Genomic DNA, 24,392 nt, shown 5'->3' with positions numbered 1-24,392 from the left:
CATACTGTATGTAGCCTTTTGCATCTGGCTTCTTAGTGTTTTTGAGATTCATTCTTGTTATATTGTGTAACTATTTCGTTGCTTTTTATTGTTGAATAGTATCCCATTGTATGGTTATGCCACATTTTATTTATCCATTCACCAATTAATGGATATTTGGGTTGTTTCCACTTGTGGGCTGTTACACATAACGCTGATATGAGTATTTGCGTACACATCTTGGCGTGGACGTGAGTTTTCATTTCTCTTAGATAGATACCAAGGAGTGGGATTGCTGAGTCATATGGTAAATTTATGTTTAATATTTTGAGAAAATGCCAGAATTCTTTTCCAAACTGGCCATGCCATTTTATATTCCCACTAGCAATGTATGAGGGCTCTCCTTTCTCCCCATCCTTGTCAACACTTGTTATTCTGTCTTTTTGATTACAGTCATCTTAGAAGGTGTGAAGTGGTATCACGTTGTGGTTTTGACTTGCGTTTCCCTGATGACTAATGATGTTGATCAACTTTTCATGTACTTATTAGAATGGCACAGAACTTGAAAAGGTTTTTGTGATAGCAGTATACTACAATTTCTCTTTGAGTTATTTACGTGGCCGTATTTATAAGTGAGATTAGGAAGAAGGTGAGTATACCTGGGTCAGGAATTTGTTATTGATAGGTGTAAAATAAAGGTGAGATAGGAGAAGGCTATAGATAATTGTGTTATGGTTAGTCTAACACAAGAATGGGTGGAGTACTGGAAGGTAGAATTTCACCAGTTTTAAACTGTTATAAACCGTGGATTTATGAAGCTGAAAGGACCTTAGAAATCATCTGATCCAATACCATCATTTTATTGGTGTAGAGCCAAGGAAGTAAATGACTTGTCCAACTAGCTAGTAGTAGAATTTAAACTAGAATGCATAATTCTTGGGTCCCAACCCTGTGCTATTTCTACTTTCCTAGAATACTGATCATTTGCTTGGAGACCCTGGTGGCGTAGTGGTTAAGAGCTATGGCTGCTAACCAAAAGGTCAGCAGTTCAAATCCACCAGGCTCTCCTTGGAAACCCTATGGGGGAGTTCTGCCCTGTCCTATAGGGATGCTATGAGTCGCAATCGACTTGACGGCAGTGGGCTTGGTTTGTTTTTTTGGTCTGTTCATTTGTGAAATTTGAAGTTAATTATATGCAGATAGTATTCATTTTAAAGTGACATTCTTCTTTAAGCTAGTGTCAAGAATTTCTTGGTATGTAATTCTGATGGTTGGGTGATGATGTCCCTTCTGTCCAGATTGTATGAAAAAATTATTAATTTTTTTCAAATTGTTGTGTGTGACCCTGTTTTTTGCAGTGCTAACAATTACATGGTTTGGAAATGTGATTTTTTTTTTTCATTCCAGAAAGTGTGATTTGATTAGAGTTTGAAGGTGGTAGTAGTCATTGACTGATTCTTTTTCCCAGTTGTTTTTAAAAATTCTGTGTTATTCAGTATCCAGAAAAGTACGGTGACTAATAATGTAGCACAATATTTGCTAAATCGGAATAACATTTTGCTATATCCACTTTAGATTTTTTTTTTTAACTGAAAGTTTAAAGGTAATTAAAGCCCTTTTATGTAACCGTCAAGGAGCCATGATGGCACAGGGGTTAAGTGCCCTGGCTGCCAACTGGTAGGTTGCTGGTTCAAACCTACCAGCTGCTCCATAGGAGAGAGATGTGGCAGTCTGCTTCCATAAAGATTACATCTTTTACGTAGCTTAACTAGTAAAAAAAAAAAAAAAAGAAAAAGGTCAACCTTGAGCATTATGCTCTTAAGAACTATCTAAATGGGATCAAATTGACAACAGCAACCTGAAAGATTAGATAGAAACCTTAGGGGGCAGTGAGTTTATGTTAATGAGGGAGGAACAACTGAGAAAAGGAGGATGAGAATGGTTGCACAACTTGAAGAATGTAATCAGTGTCTCTAAGTTGTATGTGTAGAAACTGTTGGTGTATGTTTTGCCGTGTATATTGTCAACAATAACAACCATGGTCGTGGGGGCCTTCTAGGTCAGTTGGCATAACAAAGTTCATAAAGGAAATGTTCTACCTTCAACTTTAGTGAGTAGCATCTGAGGTCTTAAAGGCTTGCGAGTGGCCATCTAAGATACATTTACTGGTCCCATCTTGTCCAGAGCAAGGGAGAATGAAGAAAACCAAAGACACAAGGAAAATATTAGTCCAAGGGACTGATGGACCATAAGTACCACACCCTCTACCAGCATGAGCCCAGAAGAATTAGATGGTGCCTGGCTACCACCACCAAACTCTCAGACAGGAATCACAATAGAGCGTCCTGGACAGAGCAGGAAAAAATGTAGGACAAAATTCAGATTCACAAAAAAAAAAGACCAGACTTACTGGTCTGACTGAGCCAGGAAGAACCATGGAGACTCTGGCTCCTGGGCACCCTTTTGACTCAGAACTGAATCCACTCCTGAAGTTCAGCCTTCAGCCAAAGATTAGACAGGCCTATAATACAAATAATGACACACATGACAAATGTGCTTCTTAGTTCAGTCACGTATATGAGACCAAAAGGGTAACATCTGCCCAAAAGCAACAACGAGAAGGCAGGAAGGACAGGAAAAATGGACAGATGGAAACGAGGAATTGGGGTGTTAAAGGGGAGAGTGTTGACACATCGTGGGGATTGCAACCAATGTCACGAAACAATTTGTGTGTAAATTGTTGAATGAGAAACTAATTTGCTCTGTGAAGTTTCATATAAAGCACACGCACATATAAAAGATGACATCCTTGGAAACCCTGTGGGGCAAGCCTACTATGTCCTATAGAATCGAAGGCGATGGGTTTGGTTTTTTCTTTTGGTTTATGTACCTGTCAGGTCCCAGTTCTCTCCTGTTCTCTTCAGAGGTAGCCACTAATCTGAAATTCATGTATATTTTTCCTATCCAAATTTTGAATATTGCCACATATGGTATATCCAGAAATAACACACACACACACACACACAAACATATGCAATTGTTTAGTGCAGGTTTGAAAATATATGTGTCTATTTGTTTTTCAGTCAAGATTTATATTTTGCGATTTACCTATTTTGATTTATATAATTCAGGTTTAACTTGTAACTTTGCTCATTGTATTAATATTTTACAGTGCATTTATTCATTCTATTGATGACCATTAGTTTGTTTCAGTTAAATTCACACAATTGTTCAAACTTGAAGTTCTGGATATAAAATAATTGTAAATCACATAAATATTTTTGCTTTTAAACTTGCAGTTAAAAAGAGCAATGTTTGGTTTTAAATCATCTCTTTCTAAACACCAGATGAGTAGTTTGTCAAACAAAGAAGACAGTTACATTGGCTGCTGTGAGGCAAATAAAATGGTGATCTCAGAATTGAGGTACAGTTTTCATGTTCTGAAATTATGGCAGATAAAATGTTTTATTATAATTAAATTTTTTAATTGAGAAATTAAAAAATATGCAGAAAATACAAAGAATATGATAATAAATATCCGGATTCTCGCAACTGAGAATTAAGTCTTTTTAACATTTTGTCATATATGTTTCAAATCTGCTTCTTTAAATAAAAAATAGAACATTAGAGGATAAAGAAGTACCCTTTGATCCTTACCTCTAACTCTGTTCTCCTGCTCTCATGAGTTGAGTGTATATTCTTCAGTTCATTTTGTGTATGTTTACACTCACACATGCAAGTGTAAGTGTATTATATATTTATACTGTTTGTAGTTTTATTTTTCACTCAGCATCATTTTTTAAAATCGATCCATTTTGAGATAGGTAGCTAGAGCGATTGATAAATGGATGGATTGGTATGGTTAGTTTGATTTAAATAGCTGTATAGGATTCTATCCTATATCACAATTTGTCCATTCCTTTATTGATAGTTACTTTGTTTCTAGTTTTTTTTCCTGTTATAAACAGTGTTGCAAAGAACATTCATAGATGTTACCTTGTACATATGTATAAGAATTTCTCTAGTATATATTACTGAAAGTAGATTTTAGTAGGTACTATCAAGTTTGTAAAGAGCTGAGGTGACATAGTGGTTAAGAGCTTGGCTGCTAACCAAAACGTCAGTGGTTCAAATCCACCAGCTGCTCCTTGGAAACCCTATGGCACAGTTCTGCTCTGTCCTATAGGGTCACTATGAGTCGGAATCATATTGATGACAATGGGTTTGTTTTTTTGGTTATCAAGTTTGTAAAGTAGCCCAACCAATTTATAGTCCTACCAGTGGTGTGTAAGAGTTTCATATATATCTTGCCTAATAGTTGACTAATATCCATGTTTATAATTTTTGCCAATTTGAAAGGTGAAAAGATGGTTTGGGATATTTTTATACAATCTTTCTAATAATTTTGGCTTCTTTTCTTTTATGTCAGGATTAAGCTTGCAATGAAAGAGGCAGAAATTCAAAAGCTTCAAGCAAGCCTGACTGCTAACCAGTTATCTCAGAGTCTTATTTCTTGTAATGACAGCCAAGAAAGTGGCAAATTAAATAATTTAGAAACAGAACCTGTAAAACTAGGCAGTAATCAAGTAGGTGAGTATATTATATTGAATTGTAATAAATTATAATAAGAGTTACTTACGATTCTTTTGAAAAACCAGTTATACTTGATTGTCTCTTTCTTAGTAAATTATTAGTTGTGGTCTGATAAGACAGCAAAAGTTATTAGAAATTCTTAGACTTTGCATCATTTTTTTAAAATGTACTTTATTGAGATATAATTTACATACAATAAGATGCACTCATTTTAAATATATAGGTCAGTGAGTTTTGTCAAATGTTTATTTTACCATATGTTTACACCCTGGTTACCATCACCACCATCAAGACATACAACATTTCTGTCATCCCCAAAAACATTCCTTATACTCCTTCCCAGTTAATCCCCACAATACTCCCTGACCCGAGCAACTACTAATACCTTTCTGTCACTGAGTTCTAGAGTTCCATATGAATCGAATCATTCAGGATGTATACTTTTGAGGATGTATACTTTTTTGAGTCTGGCTCCTTTCATTCAACATAATATTTTTGAAGTACATCCATTATACACACATACATACGTGTGTGTGTGTGTGTATGTGTATACATATATTTATGACTTTTGCATCTGTATTTATAAAGGATATTGGTCTGTAGTTCACTTTTCTTTGACTTTTTATCATCAGGGTAATGCTGCTGACCTTATTACATCAGTTGCAAAATGTCCCCACCTCTTCTATTTTCTGAAAAAGTTTATGTGGGATGTTATTATTTCTTCTCTAATGTTTGATAGAATTCATCAGTGACACCATCTGGACCTAGAATATTTTTTGTGAGATGGCTTTTAATTACAAATTCAATTTCCTTATCTGATATAGGGTAATTCAGATTTTGTTTCTTCTTGAATCAGTGTTGGTAATTTGTGTTTTTCAAGGAATTTGCCTGTTTTATCTAGGTTGTCAAGTATCTTGGCATAAAGTTGATTTTAATATTTCCTTTATATTGGTAATGCGTGCCCTTTCTCTTTTTCTTGATAAGTGTCACTAGACGTCTTACAGTTTTATAGGTCTTTTCAAGGAACCATCAATTTCCTCTACTGTTTTTCTATTTTCTTTCTAATCTTATTATATATTTTTTCTATTTACTTTGGGTATAATTTTCCCTTTTTAAATTTTTCTTAAAGTGAATGCTTAGATTGTTGATTTTTAGACCTTCCTTCTTTTTCTAATACAAGTATTTAAAGGTGCAAACTCTCTTCCAGGTAATACTTTAAGTCTTATCCCACACATTTGTATGTGTTGTGTTTTCATTTTCATTCATTTCACAATATCATCTAATATCCCTGTGGTTTCCTTTTCAACTCATGCACTACTGAGATGTGTGTTGCTTAATTTCCAAATTTTCCAGATATCTTTGTGTTATTTTAGTGGTGGTCAGAGAACATACTCTGAATGATTTCATTTTTAAAAAATGTTTTGAAACTTGCTTATTGGCCAGCATATGACCTATCTTGGTGAATGTTTCGTGTCCACTCAAAAAGATTCTGTAGATATTAAGCATTCTTTGAATGTCATGTTAAGTTGGTTGATAGTGTTGTGTAAGCCTTCTTTATCCCTAATGACTTTTTGTGTACTTGTTCTATCATTTACTGGAAGAGTAGTGTTTAAATCCCAAATATATTTGTGGGTTTATGTATTTATGTTCCTGGTTCTATCAGTCTTTGCTTCTTGTATCTTGAAGATATTATTGGGTACATAGCATTTAAGATTGTTAGGTCTTGTTGAATGGCGCCCCCTTTATTATGTTAAATGTCCTTTTTTAGCTTTGGTAATATTCCTTATTCTGAAGTCTACTTTATCTGAAGTTAATATAGCCACTCCAGCTTTCTTTTGATTAGTGTTTGCCTGGTGTATCTTTTTTCCATCCTTTTACCTTTAACCTGTGTCTTTATATATAATGTGAATTTCTTGTAGAAAGCATTTAATTGGGTCTTGCTTTTATATCCAGACAATTCCTGCTTTTTGATTGGAGTGCTTAGATTACTTACATTTAATGTAATCTCTTTAGGTTTACATCTACTGCCTTGGTATCACAGTTTTTCTTCAAATACAGTGTTTGAACTAGGTAGCGTAAGAAACTTACAGCCATATTTTTCCATTTCTCCCCTTCCATTTTTTTCACTATTGCTGTTGGATCAGTTTTATAAGCCTTAAAATGTACTATTATGGTTTTTGCTTTGACCAATTAGTTATAAAGATCAAAAAATGAGAAAAAGGATTTTTCGTATTTATGTACATATTTACCATTTCCATCTCTTTTCATTCCTTGGTGCAGATTTAAGTTTTTATCTAGTATCATTATTTTATGCCTAAAGAACTTCCTTTAACATACCTTGAATGTAGGTTTGCTAGCAGTGAATTCCTTCAGCTTTTTTTTTGTTTGTTTGAATACTTTTTTTCCCCTCTCATTTTTGAAAGATGTTTTCTTCTTGCTTGCGTGGTACCTGAAGTAAAGTCTGAGGTATTTCCTTTCATCTTTGTAATGTGCTTATTTTCTCTGACTGGTGTTAAGATTTTCTTTAATCATAGATTTTCAGCAGTTTGGCTATGTTGTACCTTGGAATGGTTTTCTGTGTTTATCCTGCTTGGAATTTGTTGAAGTTCATGGACACGTGGATTATAGTTTTCATCAAATTTTCATCGAGTTGTCTAACATATGTGTACTTGGAGTCACATGGGGAAGGGGAGATACTTTCCCACGGGTTACTATGGCTTTTTTTCCCTCCAATTTTTTTTCTCTCTATGCTGTTTTTATTTTTAATTGTGTATATATGTAATAAAACATTTGATTTTTCAGCAGTCTTTTACAGTTTAGTGACATTATGTTCATCATGCTGTTCAGCCATTACCCTTATCCATCTCTAAATTACACCATTGCCTTATGATTAATTATTAATAGTTTCTATTGCCACATTTTTAAGTTTCACTTTTTCCTTCTACTAATCTTCTCTCCATCTCATCCAGTAAAAGTTTCAATTCAAATATTGTATTCTAGATAATTCTAAAAACTCCATTTGCTTCTTTTTTACATTTTCTATTTTTTTCCTGATTACGCTCATTTTTATCTTCAAAGCTTTGAGCATATTTATCATATTTATAATAGTTTTTTAATAGCTTCATCTGCTAATTTCATCCTCTCTATTATTTCTAGGTCGATTTTTGTTGACTGCTTTTTTTTCCCCTTGTTAACGAGTGCTGAAATTTGTTCTGGTGGGCAGTTATTTGTGGATCAGCTTTATCTTTTCAAGACTTAAAAAAAAAAAAAGAAACTTTGTAAGTGTGGGTCTAGAGTAGCTTTTCCTTTAGAACTAGTTTAGACCCACAGCTAAGGAGTAACCGAATTTCTGTATATTAACTGAAGTCTCTCTACTCAGGCTGATGGGAATTCAGGTCATTCCTGGCGTAAGTTGGTGAGAGCTCTGGGAGTTGTTCAGTTTAGTACTTCTAGGCAATTGTTCTTTCCTGGAAAGTTGTTCTTCCCACAACCTCATGGATTTTATCCCCAAGCATGTACAGATTGGTTTTCAGACATGGACTCAAGGAGACTCCTATACAGATTTCTGTAGCTCTTTTTCAGTGTAGCTCCCTTCTCTTTAGAACTTGGCCCCACAAATTCTATCAGATTTGGCCTGTCTCTTCAACTCAGCAAAATCCCCAGTCTCTGTCTGGGTTCTTTCTGTGTGTTACAGTATTGAAGTTGGTGCTAGGCCATTAGATTGGACAACTTAGGGCTCACCTTGTTCGCTTCTCTCATTTCAGGGGTCACAGTCCTACACTGCCTATCGTTCAGTGTCTGAACATAATGGTTTTATTTTTGTCCAGTTTTCTAGTTGTTTACAGTGGGAGGGTAAGTCTGGATTTTAATACTCCCTCATGGCCAGAAGTAGAAGTAAGTGCATCTGCTTTTAAAAGTCATTGTTTAGAAATTCCATTTGTATACTGTAATTTTCCTTTGAAGTAGCATGTGAGCTTCATTAGGCAGGGACTTTTGTCCTTTTGTTCACTGCTTTATCTCAATTACCTAGTACAGTGCTTGGGACCTAGTTGGCCTTCAGTAAGTATTTGTTGAATGAATCAATGAGTGTTATAAGGTTAGTGATATGGCATCCTCCAGATATGCACTGTGATAATACATACTGTTTAAGTCTCTTCATTTATCATCATTAAATATTTTACTAAGTTTTTTGTAGTAAAACATTGATCACCTGGAATCCCTAGATTCTGGAGTGGAACCCAGAGTATTCTGGAATAAGTATGAAATAGTCCATATATTTAAAAAAAGCAGAGCGTCCATCAGGAAGTTAATATAGTTGAGGAATACTAATAACCTGAAAATCATTTCTCCTATAATCAGTCAGTTTATCACATGGGAGAAAAAGAGCACTTTGGTTTGCTGGCAGTATCTATAAATGGCTACTTTTTTGAAAATGTTTGAAGGGGAAGTCTTAGAAGACAGACGTGAACAAAGAAAAGTACAGAGAAAAAAAGAAAGTAGAAGAGATGAGTGATAGTGGCAGTGATTAGAAAGGGATAGTGGGCTGCTAGCAGGAGAAATGACTACAGAGAAAATCAGATAGCTAAATGATTAGAGAGAAGAACAAGGAGAGTAGGGAAGGGAGTGATGAGATTAGTAGAGTGCTAGTTATACAAGGTGGTAATAAAGATAGGTCAAAGATTCTCTGACATCAAAGAATAATATAGCTATAGTGATAGATTGCCTAGAAAGAAAAGTATTAGGGATATGGAGAATCTATGAGAAGTGGCTACTTATACAACGCTTGACAGCATGGTACATTCTACTTATTTCCATATCTCTTTGTGTTCTCATGCAATCACCTACATTAAGCCACTTTACAGGACTCTTGTAAGGTCAGTTACATCTGGGTGGGAGATGTATTTATTTATAGTGGAGAAAAGGCATAGTCAAACAGCTACCACTGATAACCCTCAGTAGTCTTGAAAAGTATCACTGAATTTTTACCAGCTAGTTTCCAGGGGAGAAAGATGGGACTAGGAAGGATTCACAGTTTACAGCTTTCAAACATGCATCTACATGTAGTACATCAAAATATTCTCCAAATAAGTTTTATTATTAACTTCAGTTTAAGGAGACAGCTCCCCCCGCCCCCCCCTTTTTTTTTTTGTTTAACATTTTACAATGATTTCTATGAAAAAATTGGGATCTTAAAAGGTGGGAAAGTACTCTTAAATTTCTAATACAAAGGATCACTTTTCACCTACTTAGAAAATCAAGTGATGCAGAACTTATTTCCACTTTATGTTTTTATTTAGAAGATAACTTATTTACCATGTTTTGTAATCACGCTGTCATTATTGACTGTCTCACTCTCCATCCTCTTTAGTATTCTTTAGATCAGAAACTGAACTTCGTTTATGATTAATTCAGTTGACTATTGGAATAGTTTTTTGTTCTTAACGTTTTATCCAGAATAATTTTCCTTTTATGTTTATTAGCAGAAAGTATAAAAGATCAAAACAAGCACTATGAAAGAGAGAAGCAAAGACTTGCTGCTGGAATAGAAGAACTACGTACTAAGCTGATGCAGATAGAAGCTGAGAATTCTGATTTGAAAGTTGACATGGCCCACAGAACTAGTCAGTTTCAGCTGATTCAAGAGGAGCTACTAGAGAAAGCTTCAAATTCCAGCAAACTGGAAAGTGAAGTAAGCTTGGAATTAGCTGTACATATGTACTAAATTTTGGGATGGAAAAGAGATACTGCTGTGCGGTTTCATAAAATTTGTATGTTTAAGTCCAGATTTGTAAGTTGTTTTTTTTTTTTAAATAAGTGATACCATATAAGATACAAATTCTTTAAAAATTATATTTGGAAACCTGTAGATTGTAACCTAGTTAAAAGTAGGAGAATACTCTCTAGTGGCTAAAAGATCTCAAATTTGTGGCTAAAAGATCTCATATTTGGTGGAACTATTACTGCATTGTGTTCATTTATTTCTTCTACAACATAAATTAATATGACTGCGATACATTTGTAAGTAAAGGATTTCAATCATTGAGTTAGAAGAAAAGGAGTAATAGAGGATTTCAATTATATTAAGGATATGTTGTTGTTAGGTGCCGTTGAGTCAGGTCCGACTCATAGTGACCCTATAGGACAGAGTAGAACTGCCCCATAGGATTTCCAAGGAGTGCCTGGTGGATTTGAACAACTGACCTTTTTTTGGTTAGCAGCTGAGCTCCTAACCACTGTGCCACCAGAGCTCCGTAGTAAGGTTATAGTAGTACTTAAAGCTTAGCAAACATCAGAATTACCTGGGAAAACTGTTAAGCATGTCATTTCAGGGTTCCATTCCAGTGATTCAGTAGATATGGGTATGGTTCAGGAATCATTTTTGAACAACTGAATGTGAGTCTGATGCAGATGTCAATGGATTACATTCCGAAAATGGCATAATGCATGTGACTATCCGATTTTCATTTCCATTGAGGGCAGGACAAGGATGTCTCAGATAATTGTGGATCAGGACCACATATGCATATGTTATATTCAACTTTTAAACCAGAGGCTACAGAATCAATGGGAATACTTTTTAAATGTTTGATTTCTCATCTTAAAGTCTATAGCCAAGGCTAAGAAAAACACCTGTGGGATAGGAACCTATGTGAGAAATGAAAAAGGAGATTTAATCTATAATTACAACTACCAGCTCTCTTAGAAAGTTGTCAAGTGCTGAGATGAATAACGTTTTTAAAATTATGAAAATAACAATAATCGTATTGTTGAAAATACAGACAGGGACAAAGAAGGAAATACATCATTGATAATCCCATCACCCAGATATTACTGCCGATAACATTTTATTAGACTAATTTCAGTCTTTAACAGCTACTTTTTAAAAGTGGGCTAGTGTGCAATTTTATTTGAAAGTAGAGGTTGAATTAAATTACTTATGTATTATATAAATGGAAGAAGCTGTGTCATATTTCTGGTTTCCCCCTCACTATTTGTTTTTCTTGCCAATTGTTACTTATTTTTTAAAGCACTTATAACTATGTGGATCAAAAGGTTGTATTCATGTTGCGTCCTACATATTCCCATAAATTTGCCCACTTTATCTAGACACAATTTGAACTTCAGAAAGAGGTGCAAGTGTTTGATTTTAGGGTAAAAACTCATTACCTTTAAAAAGTAATTATTTATTTCAACTTGTTTTCAGATGACAAAGAAATGTTCTCAACTTTTAACGCTAGAGAAACAGCTCGAAGAAAAAATAGTTGCTTATTCCTCTATTGCTGCAAAAAATGCAGAACTAGAACAGGAACTCATGGTAAAATTAACCTTCTTCACTGCAAATTTATTGTGTGTTTTAGTTGCTTAATTTATGACAACATGTTTGTTTTAGTGTAAATGTTAAAAATATACCAAATAGGGAAGTATACATTCTACTGGATTCTTCTGATCATTCTTTTTTTTTCCCCTATATTTTTAAGTTAATAGGTGTTTTAGTTATCTAGTGCTGCTATGTAACACATACAAGTGGATGGCTTTAACAAACAGAAGTTTATCCTCTCATAGTCTAGGAGGCCAGAAGTGTGAATTCAGGGTGCTAGCTCCAGGGTAAGGCTTTCTGTCTCTGTTGGCTCTGGAGGAAGGTTATTGTCATCAGTATTTCCCTGGTCCAGGAGCTTCTCAGTGCAGGGACCCTGGGCCCAAAGAACACACTCCCTTCTGGTTCTTCATTCTTAGTGGCATGAGGTCCCTCTGTCTCTACTCACTTCTCTCTTTTATATCTCAGAAGAGATTGGCTTAAGATACAACCTAATCTTATAGATTGAGCCTTGCCTCATAACATAACTGCCTCTAATCCTGCCTCGTTAACATCGTAAACCAAACCAGTGCCATCAGGTAGATTCTGACTCATAGTGACCTTATAGGACAGAGTAGAACTGCCCCATAGGGTTTCTAAGGAGCAGCTGGTGGTTCAAACTGCCAAGTTTAGCAGCCAAGCTCTTAATCACCTTGCCACCAGGGCTCCATTAACATCAAAGAGGTAGGATTTACAACACATAGGAAAATTACATGTGATGACAAATGGTTGACAGTCACACAGTATTGGGAATTGTGGTCTAACCAAGTTGACATACATTTTGAGGGGACACGATTCAATCCATAACAATTGGCTTGTATGGCAAGTTGTTACCCAAGTTTTCTCATTTTTATCCTAATAGAATTTAAGAAAACAGCAGTAGTTCTTGATGTGCTTCTCAGTATTTTCATTTTAAAAAACAATTTAATCTTCTGTTTTTGATAAAATATTTTAAATAGCCATTTTGTCTGCTTTATAAATATTTAAATATTTTTTGAAAGGTTGAAGTATTAACTGCTCTGGTTCTTTAAAGAACAGAGTATGACAGATTTAATGTTTGACTGATGTATTGCTGTGTAAAAATGCTTCTCAGTTATAACCTTTAAAATGTTTTTATGTTCTTAGGAGAAGAATGAAAAGATAAGAAGTTTAGAAACCAATATCAATACAGAGCATGAGAAAATTTGTTTAGCCTTTGAAAAAGCAAAGAAAATTCATCTTGAACAGCATAAAGAAATGGAAAAGCAGATTGAAAGAGTAAGACATTAATTTGAAGTTTTTACAAAGTGTAATAATATATACTTAGAATTTGAATGCCGAAAAGAACCTTAAAAGTTACTAGCCCAGTTTTCTTTGTTTTATAGATGAGGAAGCGAAGACAAAGAAAAAGTAGTGACAAGAGCTATAATTAGAATCTCATTCCTTCTGGATTATTTTCCAGGCCTTTTTTATTTAGTACCCCGCCATTTCAGCTTTAACTGTTACTTTTTGATATTGTCAAAGTAAGATTGATTCTACAGACTATTTTATAGAGACATCAATTGCTTGAAGATTGGTTGATGGGGAAAAAAAAAGAGTAAGAGTACTCTTAAACTTGGGTTAAAAACAAAGGGTAAAAGCAAGTAAAAAAAGATGAGACCAAAAGCATAAGACTAAATAAAAATAGATAATTAGGTGGGTTTAATAGCAGAAAGGAGCTGACAAGAGGAAAGTCAGTGAAACTGAATATAGATCAATAGAAATTATCCAATTTGAGCAATAGAGAGAAAAAGATTGGGGAAAAAAATGAACAAAGCCTTAGAGACCCAACATTCATGCCATCAGAGTCCCACAGGGAGAGAATAATGGGATTTGTGCAGTATAACATTTGAAGGAATAATGACTTGGTAAATTTGGTAAAAGAAATAAAATTATAGATTTCAGAAGATCAGAACAGATAAACTAGTACTTCTAGACACAGCAAAATCTTTGTGGAAAGCTAGAAACAAAAAAATCTTGAAAGTAGTGAGTTTCAACACATTGCATATAGGGGAACAAAGATTAGAATTACTATACATTTCTCATCAAAAATCAGAGGTGAGAAGACAGAAGAGCAACATTTCTAGTGCTGAAAGGGAAAAGAGAGAGAAGATGCAAAACTAAATTCCTCACATATTGCTAGTGGGAATGCAAAATGGTACAGCTACTCTGCGAAAACAGATTGGCATTTTCTTATATAGTTAAAAATGCACTTAACATATGATTCAGAAACCCCAGATATTTATCCCAGACAAATGAAAACTTAGAATTACACCAAAACCTATCCACAAATGTTTATAGTAGCATTATTCATAATCACCAAAAACTGGAAATAACCCAATGTCCTTCAGTGGGTGAATGGAAAGACAAAATGTGGTACTGCCATACAATGAGCTATGTAAGAAGGAACAATCTGTTGAGACAGGCAAATACATGGGTGGAAAATTTCTGGGGACGTATGAGTCAATTGGCGTAACATAGTTCATTAAAGACAATGTTCTACCTCCTACTTTGGTGAGTAATGTCGTGTCTTAAAAGCTTGTGAGTGGCCATCTAAGATAAAGCCATTGGACTCTTTCCATCTGGAGCAAAGGAGAGTGAAGGAAACTAAAGACTCCGGGAAACAATTAGTACAAAGAACTAATGGACCACAGGAACCACAGCCTCCCTAGTGTGAGACCAGAAGAACTAGATGCGGCTTGGCTGCCACTACCTACCACTCTGACCAGGATCACAATAGAAGGTCCCAATTAGAGTGGAAAACAAAATGTAGGACAAAATTCAAATTCATAAAAAAGACCAGTTTTACTGGTCTGAGAGAGGCTGGAGGAACCCCAGAGACTGTAACTCTTAGACACCCTTCTAACTTGGAACTGAAGCCATTCCCAGAGATCACCTTTCAGCCAAATTATAAACAGTCCTATAAATAAACAATAATACATGTGAGAAAAGTGCTCCTTAGAACAATCATCCACATGCGAACAAAAGGGCAACATCTTCCCAAAAGCAAAGATGAGAAGGCAGGAAGGGACAGGAAAACTGGATGAATGGAAATGGGGAGTTCAGGGGTAATGGGAAGAGTATTGACAGATGGCAGGGATTGCAACTATTGAATGGGAAACTAATTTGCTCTGTAAACCTTTAACTAAAGCACAATAAAAACTAGTAAAAAACCATGGGTGAACTCTCCAAGGCATTTTGTTAAGTGAAAGAAGCTGATTTCAAAATGTTGCATACTGTCCATTTCCGTTCTCAAAAAAAGACAAAAGCTATGGGGATGGTGCGCAGTTCAGTGACTGCCAAGAGTTGGGGCAGGTGGAAAGTTTGACTATTAAGGATCCTCCTGAGGGAATTGTGGAGATGAAGGAACTGTTCTGTATCCTGGTGGCAGTGACGGTTTCAAGAACCTGTGCGTATGTTACAACTCGGAACTGTACACCAAAAAGGCGAATTTTACTATAATAAGTTTTTTTTTAAAAAAGCCTACCGCTCTTGAATTATTGTTAAAATCTTAGTTTATATCTTCCCAGAGCGATTTCTCTGCATCTTTGCATACTTGGCAGCTATATATAGTATACATATACACACACATGCATAAGGTAAACAAAATTTTTAGTACCTGCATTTCAGAGTGGTGGCCCTTTGAGTTGTCTTTCAGAATTGGTAAACTTTATTATGAATTAATTTTTTCTGTATTTTAGATTATTTATAAAAGATTTTCAAAGGTAGAATTACTGGTCAGAAGATTAAAATATTTATCACATGAGAAGTTTATCCCTGATAAATTCTGCAAGATTTAATCTTAGAGTGACAGGAATTACAGAAAGATACTACATAAGTGCTGTAGACAGTTGGCAAGATAGATCTGACTGAGGACCTCCCTGGTGATTGATGAGTCTAATTCCATGAAAATCTATGGCTATAACATCAGTTAATCTTTACTGAAGAAATTTTAACATATTTGTGTTTTGGGAGTAATTTTTAAATTAACATTCCTTTCAATATTTTTTTCTGTTGGAGTTAATCTCCATACCTTTGGAAAAAAAAAATTTTTCCTGTTTAATAGAACCCAGAATTAATTTTTTTATAATGCATAGTGGAAAGTTTAACTACCAAACTCTGCTTTTTCTGGAATATTTTAATTTTCTTAAAAGGCCTCTAATATGTGAATGTTATTTGATTGTTTTCATTTAATATGTATTTCCATTTCAGAGTTTCTTGATTTTTATATTTTCTTCTTTTTTATTGGGCTTTAGGTAGAAGTTTACAGCTCAAGTTAATTTCTCATACAAAAATTTATGCACATACTGTTTTGTGACAGTAGTTGTAATCCCCACAGTGTGACAGCACACTCCCCCTTTCCACCCCAGGTTCCCTGTGTCCATTTAACCAGTTCTGTCCCTTTCTGCCTGCTCATCCTGCTTCCAGACAGGAGCTACCCATTTGGCCTCACGTATCTGATTGAACTAGGAAGCACACTCCTCATGTGGTAACATTTGTTTTATAGTCCCGTCTAATCTTTGTCTGAAGAGTAGGCTTTGGGAATGGTTTCAGTTCTGGGTTAACAGAGTGTTCAGGGGCCATAGTTTTGAGGATTCCTCCAGTCTCTGTCAGACCATTAAGTCTGGTCTTTTTTTTTCAAGAATTTGAGTTTTGTTCCACACTTTTCTCCCACTCCATCCGGGACCCTCTGTTGTGTTCCCTGTCGGGGCAGTCATTGGTGGTAGCCGGGCACCATCTAGATCTGGTCTCAGGCTGGTGGAGTCTCTGGTTTATGTGGTCCTTTAGCCTCTTGAGCTAATATTTTCTTTGTGTCTTTGGTTTTCTTCATTCTCCTTTGCCCCAAGTGGGTTGGGACCAATTGATGCATCTTAGATGGTTGCTCACAAGCTTTTAAGACCCCAGGCGCTACTCACCAGAGTGGGATGCAGAACATTTTCTTAATAAACCTTGTTATGCCAGTTGACATAGATGTCCCCCGAAGCTGTGGTCCCCAGGCCCCAGCCTCTGCTCCTCTGTTGCTCAAAGTGTTTGAATGTGTCCAAGAAATGGATTTTAATATTTTCTAGTTTAACCTTGCTGCTGCTGTATTCTTATTATATGATTGTAAAAATGGCGTGGTGTCATCAGACCTCTTTTAACTTTAGGAAAAGATCATCAACCCAAAGGCTGACTCCTATGAGGTGGAGGTCAAACGTACCTCCACCCTCCAACTTTTTACCGATTCTCACAACAGCTTTCCCTCCTATGGCACTGTCTACTCTGCTGGGTTTGATAATTCGTTGCAATGGCTACACAGAACACACATACCATACTCATAGTTGTGGGGTTTATTAGGGAAGTAACAGGTTACAATTCAGGATCAGGAATGCTCAGAATGTTGTTGTCAGGCGCTGTCAAGTTGGTTCCAACTCATAGCGACCCTATGTACCACAGAATGAAACACTGCCCAGTCCTGTGCCATGCTCACAATCGTTGTCATGCGTGAGCCGATTACTGCAGCCGCTGTGTCAGTCCATCTCGTTGAGGGTCTTCCTCTTTTCTGCAGACCCCATACTTAACCATGCATGATGTCCTTCTCCAGGGACTGATCCCTCCTGACAACATGTCCAAAGTATGTAAGACCCAGTCTCGCTGTCCTTGCTTCTAAGGAGTATTGCGGTTGTACTTCTTCCAAAACAGATTTGTTAGTTCTTTTAGCAGTCCACGGTATAGTCAATATTCTTCGCCAACACCACAATTCAAAGGCATCAACTCTTCTTTGGTCTTCCTTATTCATTGTCCAGCTTTCGCATGCATATGATGTGATTGAAGACACTATAGCTTGGGTCAGACTTACCTTAGTCTTCAAGGTGACGTCTTTGCTTTTGAACACTTTAAAGAGGTCCTTTGCAGCATATTTGCCCAATGCAGTGCGTCTTTTGATTTCTTGACTGCTGCTTCCATGAGTGTTGATTGCAGATCCAAGTAAAATGAAATCCTTGACAGTTTTAGTCTTTTCTGTGTTTATCATGATGTTGCTTGTTGATCCAGTTGTGAGGATTTTTGTTTTCTTTATGTTGAGGTGCAATCCATACTAAAGGCTGTGATCTTTGATCTTCATCAGTAGGTGCTTCAAGTCCTCTTCCCTTTCAGCAAGCAAGGTTGTGTCATCTGCATTACGCAGGTTGTTAATGAGTCTTCCTCCAGTCCTGATGCCCCACTCTTCTTCATATAGTCCAGCTTCTTGAATTATTTGCTCAGCATATAGATTGAATAGGTATGGTGAAAGGAAACAACCCTGATGCACACCTTTCCTGACTTTAAACCATGCAGTATCCCCTTATTCTGTCCGAGCAACTGCCTCTCAATCTATGTAAAGGTTCCTCATGAGAACAATTAAGTGTTCTGGACTCCCATTCTTCACAGTGTTATCCATAATTTGTTATGATCAAACAATTGAATGCCTTTGCCTAGTCAATAAAACACAGGTAGACATCCTTCTGGTATTCTTTGCTGTCAACCAGGATCTATCAGCGGTGATATCCCTGGCTCCACATCTTCTTCTGAATCTGGCCTGAATTTCTGGCAGTTCCCTTCTGATACACTGCTGCAGCTGCTTTTGAATGATCTTCAGCAAAATTTTGCTTGCATGTGATGTTAATGATGTTCAATAATTTCCACATTTGGTTGGATCACCTTTCTTGGGAATAGCACAAATATGGATCTCTTTCAGTCAGTTGGCCAGGTAGCTGTCTTCCAAATTTCATGGCATAGACGACTGAGCACTTCCAGCACTGCATCCATTTGTTGAAACATCTCAATTGATATTCCGTTAATTCCTGGAGCCTTGTTTTTCACCAATGCCTTCAGTGCAGCTCGGACTTCTTCCTTCAGTACCATCGGTTCCTGATCATATGGTACCCCCTGAAATAGTTGAACATTGACCAATTCTTTGTGGTGTAATGACTCTGTTTCCTTCCATCTTTTTTGGATGCTTCCTGTGTCATTTAATATTTTCCCCGTAGAATCCTTCACTATTACAACTCAAGACTTGAATTTTTTCTTTAGTTCTTTCAGCTTTAGAAATGCCAAGAGCATGTTCTTCCCTTTTGGGTTTCTATCTCCAGCTCTTTGCACATTCGTTATACTGCTTGCTTTTCTGGAGCTGCCCATGCTCAGCGCACAGTTCTTCAATCTTGATAGCATCTTTTCAGCCAGACCTGCTCAGCACTCTCTCTCACCCTTAGCCTCAGGGCCTCCCTGCATCTCCACCAGCCTCTTCTCCTGCTTTGGCAAGTGTTACAAAACTCTTCTGCTATGCCAATAAGTGCCTGGAGGCACCTCACTCTGCCAGTGAGCCTCCTGCCCAAAGGCACTCAGCTCTCTTACTCTGAAGCCACCTTGCCCCATGGTCCAGGAAGCCCACCGCAGCATCTTACACCAGTCCCTGGTTTTGCTGCTGCCATTTCTCTGCTGCCACTTCTCACCATCTTGCACCATCTCTGGTGTTACAGCTCTCTCTCTCCTTTGGGCCCAGGAGGTTCTCAGTGCAGGGATCCTGGGTCCAAAGAACAGGCTTTACACCTGACCTTTTTCTTACTGGTGGTGAGGTCTCCTCCTTCTGCTTTTGGGATTGTCTTTAAGCCTAGTGGGATGACAAAACTGACCAATCCCCTTGTTAGTGTTCCATATACATTATTTGCGTGGTCCCACCCCCACAAGAGTTCCATGCACCTTATTTGCATTATTAGCAAGTTGTCCAATTCCCTTTGTGGGTCGTAAGCACCTTGTTTACATAGTCTTACCCAGTCATTCTGTGGGAGTCACAAGACAGTGCTTGGCTAAAAGGGCCATATTAAGTAATGCACTGCGCCACAATGATGTGTTTGTAATAATTGGTGTGTATGTGTGTGTGTATGCACTCATACGTAAATATACATATACTCAGTAATTTAAAAAAATTTTTTATTGTGCTTTAAGTGAAAGTTTACAAATCGAGTTAGTCTGTCATACAAAAATTTATATATACCTTGGCATATACTCCAAATTGCTCTCCCTGTAGTGAGACTGCACACTCCTTCCATCCACACTCTATTTTCGTGTCCATTCGGCCAGCTTCTGACCCCCTCTGCCCTCTCATCTCCCCTCCAGACAGGAGATGCCAACATTATACTCAGTAATTTAATTAAATAATTTATATCCATAAAAGTTCTTTGCAAGTTTGTTAATACAAGTTACTGGTTGAAGTTGTAGAAAGTGGGAATATTTATACATTACTAGTAAAAGTATAAATTGACGCACTTTGAAGGGAAATACGAAAAAGTTGGAGATGTGCGTATCATACAACTCGAATCTCCACTTCTAGGTGGTCTGCGCTAGAGAAACTTTTATACGTGTTCATAAAGAGACATGTACAAAGGATGTTACTGCAGCATTTGTTATACTAGTTGTTCCTGAATACAGGATTAGACAAACTGTAGTGTATTCTTAGAGTGGAATACTCTGCTGCCATTGAAGTAAATAAACTAGATCCACATAAATATCTGAAACAATTTCCAGGGAAAAAAGCAAGGTGTCAGGACTTGCAGAACTGTTGATATTATTCATGTAAATATGCAGAACAGAAAATTGCATGTCATTTATGGGTACAGATAGTAAATGTAATAAAACCACACACACACAAAAAAAACTATGAGAATGAAACCGCAGAATGATACAGACCAATTTCAGCATCGTAGTTAGGTAAGGGAGAAAACGAAGAAGTGGTTATATGATTTCGTTTCTTCTCTAAAGGGAGGGAAATTTGGCAAAATGTAAAAGGTCTATGTAAGTTCAGTGGTAGGTTCATATGTGGGTATTATATTTTCATTCAGTATATTTAAGATGTTTCAAAAAGTTTAAAAAATTGATTTGAAAATCAGTAACTCTTGTTTTTATGTTTAGCTTGAAGCTCAGCTTGAGAAAAAAGACCAACAGTTTAAAGAACAAGAAAAGACTATGTCCATGTTGCAGCAAGATATCATATGTAAACATCATCATCTTGAATCGCTAGATAGACTCTTGACGGAAAGCAAAGGGGTAAAATCATCTTTATAAAAGTGCTATTTAAAAGCTGGCTAATTTTTAGTTTATATTTCTCTGATATACCTTTAATTCTAAATCAAATCATTAATTGCTCAACAGCCTCGTTAAGCCTGCTAAAATGTTTATGCACGTACTTATGTTTTTTTGCTATCAATCTGTATGCTTTCAGGAAATGGAAAAGGAAAATATAAAAAAAGATGAAGCTTTGAAAGCATTACAAAACCAAGTATCTGAAGAAACAATCAAGGCTAGTATGCTAATACTTAAATGTTTTTCTTATTGGAGGCAATTCCTGTGTTTTGTTTTTTTACTTTTCTCTGTTAATTGTAAAAAAATTATTTACATAAAAATCATTTAAGAGCTAAATGTTTGACCTGAGTCAGTAAACACAGTTTCTGTAAGTATATTTTCTGCAATATGGATTATGATCCTTATTAATCAGTAGCTGACAATCTAGTTTGTAGACTTTTTTTTTTTTTTGCCTTTTAAAAATGGTTTTCAACTTTAGCTATAATTGCAGCTTATCAGTGTTACTGCTGAAGAATTAACAGAGAAAGTGAAGGGAGATGAAACTAAAAGTAGTATAGTTTTACATCTTTTTACCTGTTCTGCTGTAAGATTAACTGGGGGATGAATCCAGAATTTCTGCATAAAATATGGTTTCGTCACTAGTATGTTTTCATAGTTGAAAACATGAGCTTTGGAGCTAAATTGACTTCAGTTTGAGATCTGGCTTCAGAGTGCTTACTAACTGGCTGTAACCTTGGCCAGGTTATTTATGCTGTCTGAACTTTAATTTCTTCAACTGTGAAATTAGGAAAACAATATCCTAGAAGAGGGTAGTGTGAGGATTAAGTAAAATAAGATTATAAAGTGCTTAGCACATACTAAGGTATTCAGTTAAGAGCAGGAAACTATCAATATCATTAGTATTACCATTATTTTAACTATCAATCTTAACTTGTTGGGTGCAGTAGGTGATTTCTACACGTAGCAACCCCATATGACACAGTAGAACTGCCACCTAGGGTTTTCTTGGCTATAATCTCTTTTTTTTTTTTTTCTCGTTTTTGTTGTGCTTTAAGTGAAAGTTTACAAATCAAGCTGGACTCTTACACAAAAATTTATAAATACCTTGCTATATACTCCTAATTGCTCTCCCCCTAATGAGACAGCACACTTCTTCCCTCCACTCTCTTTTTGTGTCCATTTGGCAGCTTCTGACCCCTCTACCCTTTCATCTCCCCATCAGACAGGAGATGCCAGCGTGGTCTTATGTGTCTACTTAATCCAGGAAGCTCATTCTTCACCAGTATCACTGTCTATCCCATAGTACAGTCCAGTCCCTGTCTGAAGAACTGGCTTTGGGCATGGTTCCTGTCTTGGGCTATCAGAAGGCCTGGGGACCATGACCTCTGGGGTCATTCTAGTCTCAGACCATTAAGTCTAGTCTTTTCACGAGAATTTGGGGTCTGCATCCCACGGCTTTCCTGCTTCTTCAGGGGTTCTCTGTTGTGTACCCTGTCAGGATAGTCATCAGTTATAGCCAGGCACCATCTAGTTCTTTGGGTCCAAGGCTAATGTAGTCTCTGGTTTACGTGGCCCTTTCTTCCTCTTGGACTCATAATTACCTTGTGTCTTTAGTGTTCTTCATTCTTCCTTGCTCCAGGTGGGTTGAGACCAATTGATACATCTTAGATGGCCATTTGCTAGCTTTTAAGACCCCAGACGCCACCCTCCCAGGTGGGATGCAGAATGTTTTCTGAATAGATTTTATTATGCCAGTTGACTTAGATGTCCCCCGAAATCATGGTCCCCAAACCCTTGCCCCGGCTACCCTGGCCTTCGAAGTGTTCAGTTTGTTCAGGAAGCTACTTTGCTTTTGGTTTAGTCCAGTTGTGCTGACCTTGCCTGTATTGTGTGTTGTCTTTCTCTTCACCTAAAATAGTAATTATCTACTATTTAATTACTGAAAACCACTCTCCCTCCCTTCCTGCCCCCTCTCATAATCACCAAAGAATATTCTCTTCTGTGTTTAAACTGTTTCTCGAGTTCCTATAATAGTGGTCTTATACAATATTTGTCCTTTTGCAGCTGACTAATTTTACTCAGCATAATACCTTCCAGATTCCTCCCTGTTATGAAATGTTTCCCGGGATTCGTCATTGTTCTGTATCAATGCATAATATTCCATTGTGTGAATATACCATAATTTATTTATCCATTCATCTGTTGATGGGCACCTTGGTTGCTTCCACCTTTTTGCTGTTGTAAACAGTGCTGCAATAAACATGGGTGTGCATATATCTGTTCCTGTAAAGGCTCTTATTTCTCTAGGATATATTCCAAGGAGGGGGATTGCAGGATTGTTTGGTAGTTCTATTTCTAGTTTTTTAAGGAAGCACCAAATCGATCTCCAAAACAGTTGTACCATTTTACATTCCCACCAGTGGTATATAAGCATTCCAGTCTCCCCACAACCTTTCCAACATTTATAATTTTGTGTTTTTTGGATTAATGCCAGCCTTATTGGAGTGAGATGGAATCTCATTGTAGTTTTGATTTGCATTTCTCTAATGGCTAATGATCATGAGCATTCCCTCATGTTTCTTTTAGCGACCTGAATGGCTTCTTTAGTGAAGTGCCTGTTCATATTCTTTGCCCATTTTTTAATTGGGTTATTTGTCTTTTTGTTGTTGAGTTTTTAAGTATCATATAGATTTTAGAGATCAGACACTGATCAGAAATGTCATAGCAAAAAACTTTTTTCCAGTTTGTAGGTAATCTTTTTACTGTTTTGGTGAAGTCTTTGGATGAGCATAGGTGTTTGATTTTTAGGAGTTCCCAGTTATTTGGTTTCTCTTCTGCGTTGTTAGTAATGTTTTGTATACTGTTTATGCCATGTATTACTGCTCCTAGTATTGTACCTATTTTTTCTTCCATGATCTTTATCATTTTAGATTTTACATTTAGATCTTTGATCCATTTTTAGTTCGTTTTTGTGCATGATGTGAGATATGGGTCTTGTTTCATTTTTTTTGCAGATGGATATCCAGTTACGCCAATACTGTTTGTTAAAAAGACTATCTTTTCCCCATTTAACTGACTTTGGGCCTTTGTCAAATATCAGGTACTCATATGTAGATGGATTTATGTCTGGATTCTCAGTACTGTTCCATTGGTCTGTGTATCTGTTATTGTACCAGTACCAGGCTGTTTCGACTACTGTGATGGTATATTATAGGTTCTAAAATCAGGTACAGTGAGGCCTCCCACTTTGTTCTTCTTTTTCAGTAATGCTTTACTCATCTGGGGCCTCTTTCCCTTTCATATGCAGTTGGTGATTTGTTTCTCCATCTCATTAAAAAATGTCATTGGAATT

At 36.5% G+C, this 24,392-nt stretch overlaps 1 protein-coding gene across 15 annotated transcripts in view; it reads left to right on the top strand.

The window, feature by feature from the left end:
- The window catches only part of CCDC18 (coiled-coil domain containing 18), a 146,800-nt gene that overhangs the window by 21,891 nt on the left and 100,517 nt on the right, over window positions 1–24,392 (top strand). For 13 of the 15 annotated variants that reach the window (XR_010321460.1, XR_010321459.1, XM_064282247.1 and 10 more), the window contains 7 exons: window positions 3,279–3,403; window positions 4,409–4,569; window positions 10,053–10,261; window positions 11,777–11,887; window positions 13,052–13,183; window positions 20,870–21,004; window positions 21,180–21,257. Coding sequence is in view for 13 of the 15 variants with exons in the window: in XM_064282247.1 (XP_064138317.1) it covers window positions 3,279–3,403; window positions 4,409–4,569; window positions 10,053–10,261; window positions 11,777–11,887; window positions 13,052–13,183; window positions 20,870–21,004; window positions 21,180–21,257 (951 nt within the window). In the remaining 2 variants the exon portion in view is untranslated. The remainder of the gene's footprint in view (window positions 1–3,278; window positions 3,404–4,408; window positions 4,570–10,052; window positions 10,262–11,776; window positions 11,888–13,051; window positions 13,184–20,869; window positions 21,005–21,179; window positions 21,258–24,392) is intronic. The other 2 variants (XM_064282249.1, XM_064282250.1) reach the window with 2 other exon arrangements.

This window comes from Loxodonta africana, chromosome 3 (assembly GCF_030014295.1).
Source record: "Loxodonta africana isolate mLoxAfr1 chromosome 3, mLoxAfr1.hap2, whole genome shotgun sequence".
NCBI lineage: Eukaryota > Metazoa > Chordata > Mammalia > Proboscidea > Elephantidae > Loxodonta > Loxodonta africana.
This window is presented reverse-complemented; position numbering and strand designations above follow the sequence as displayed.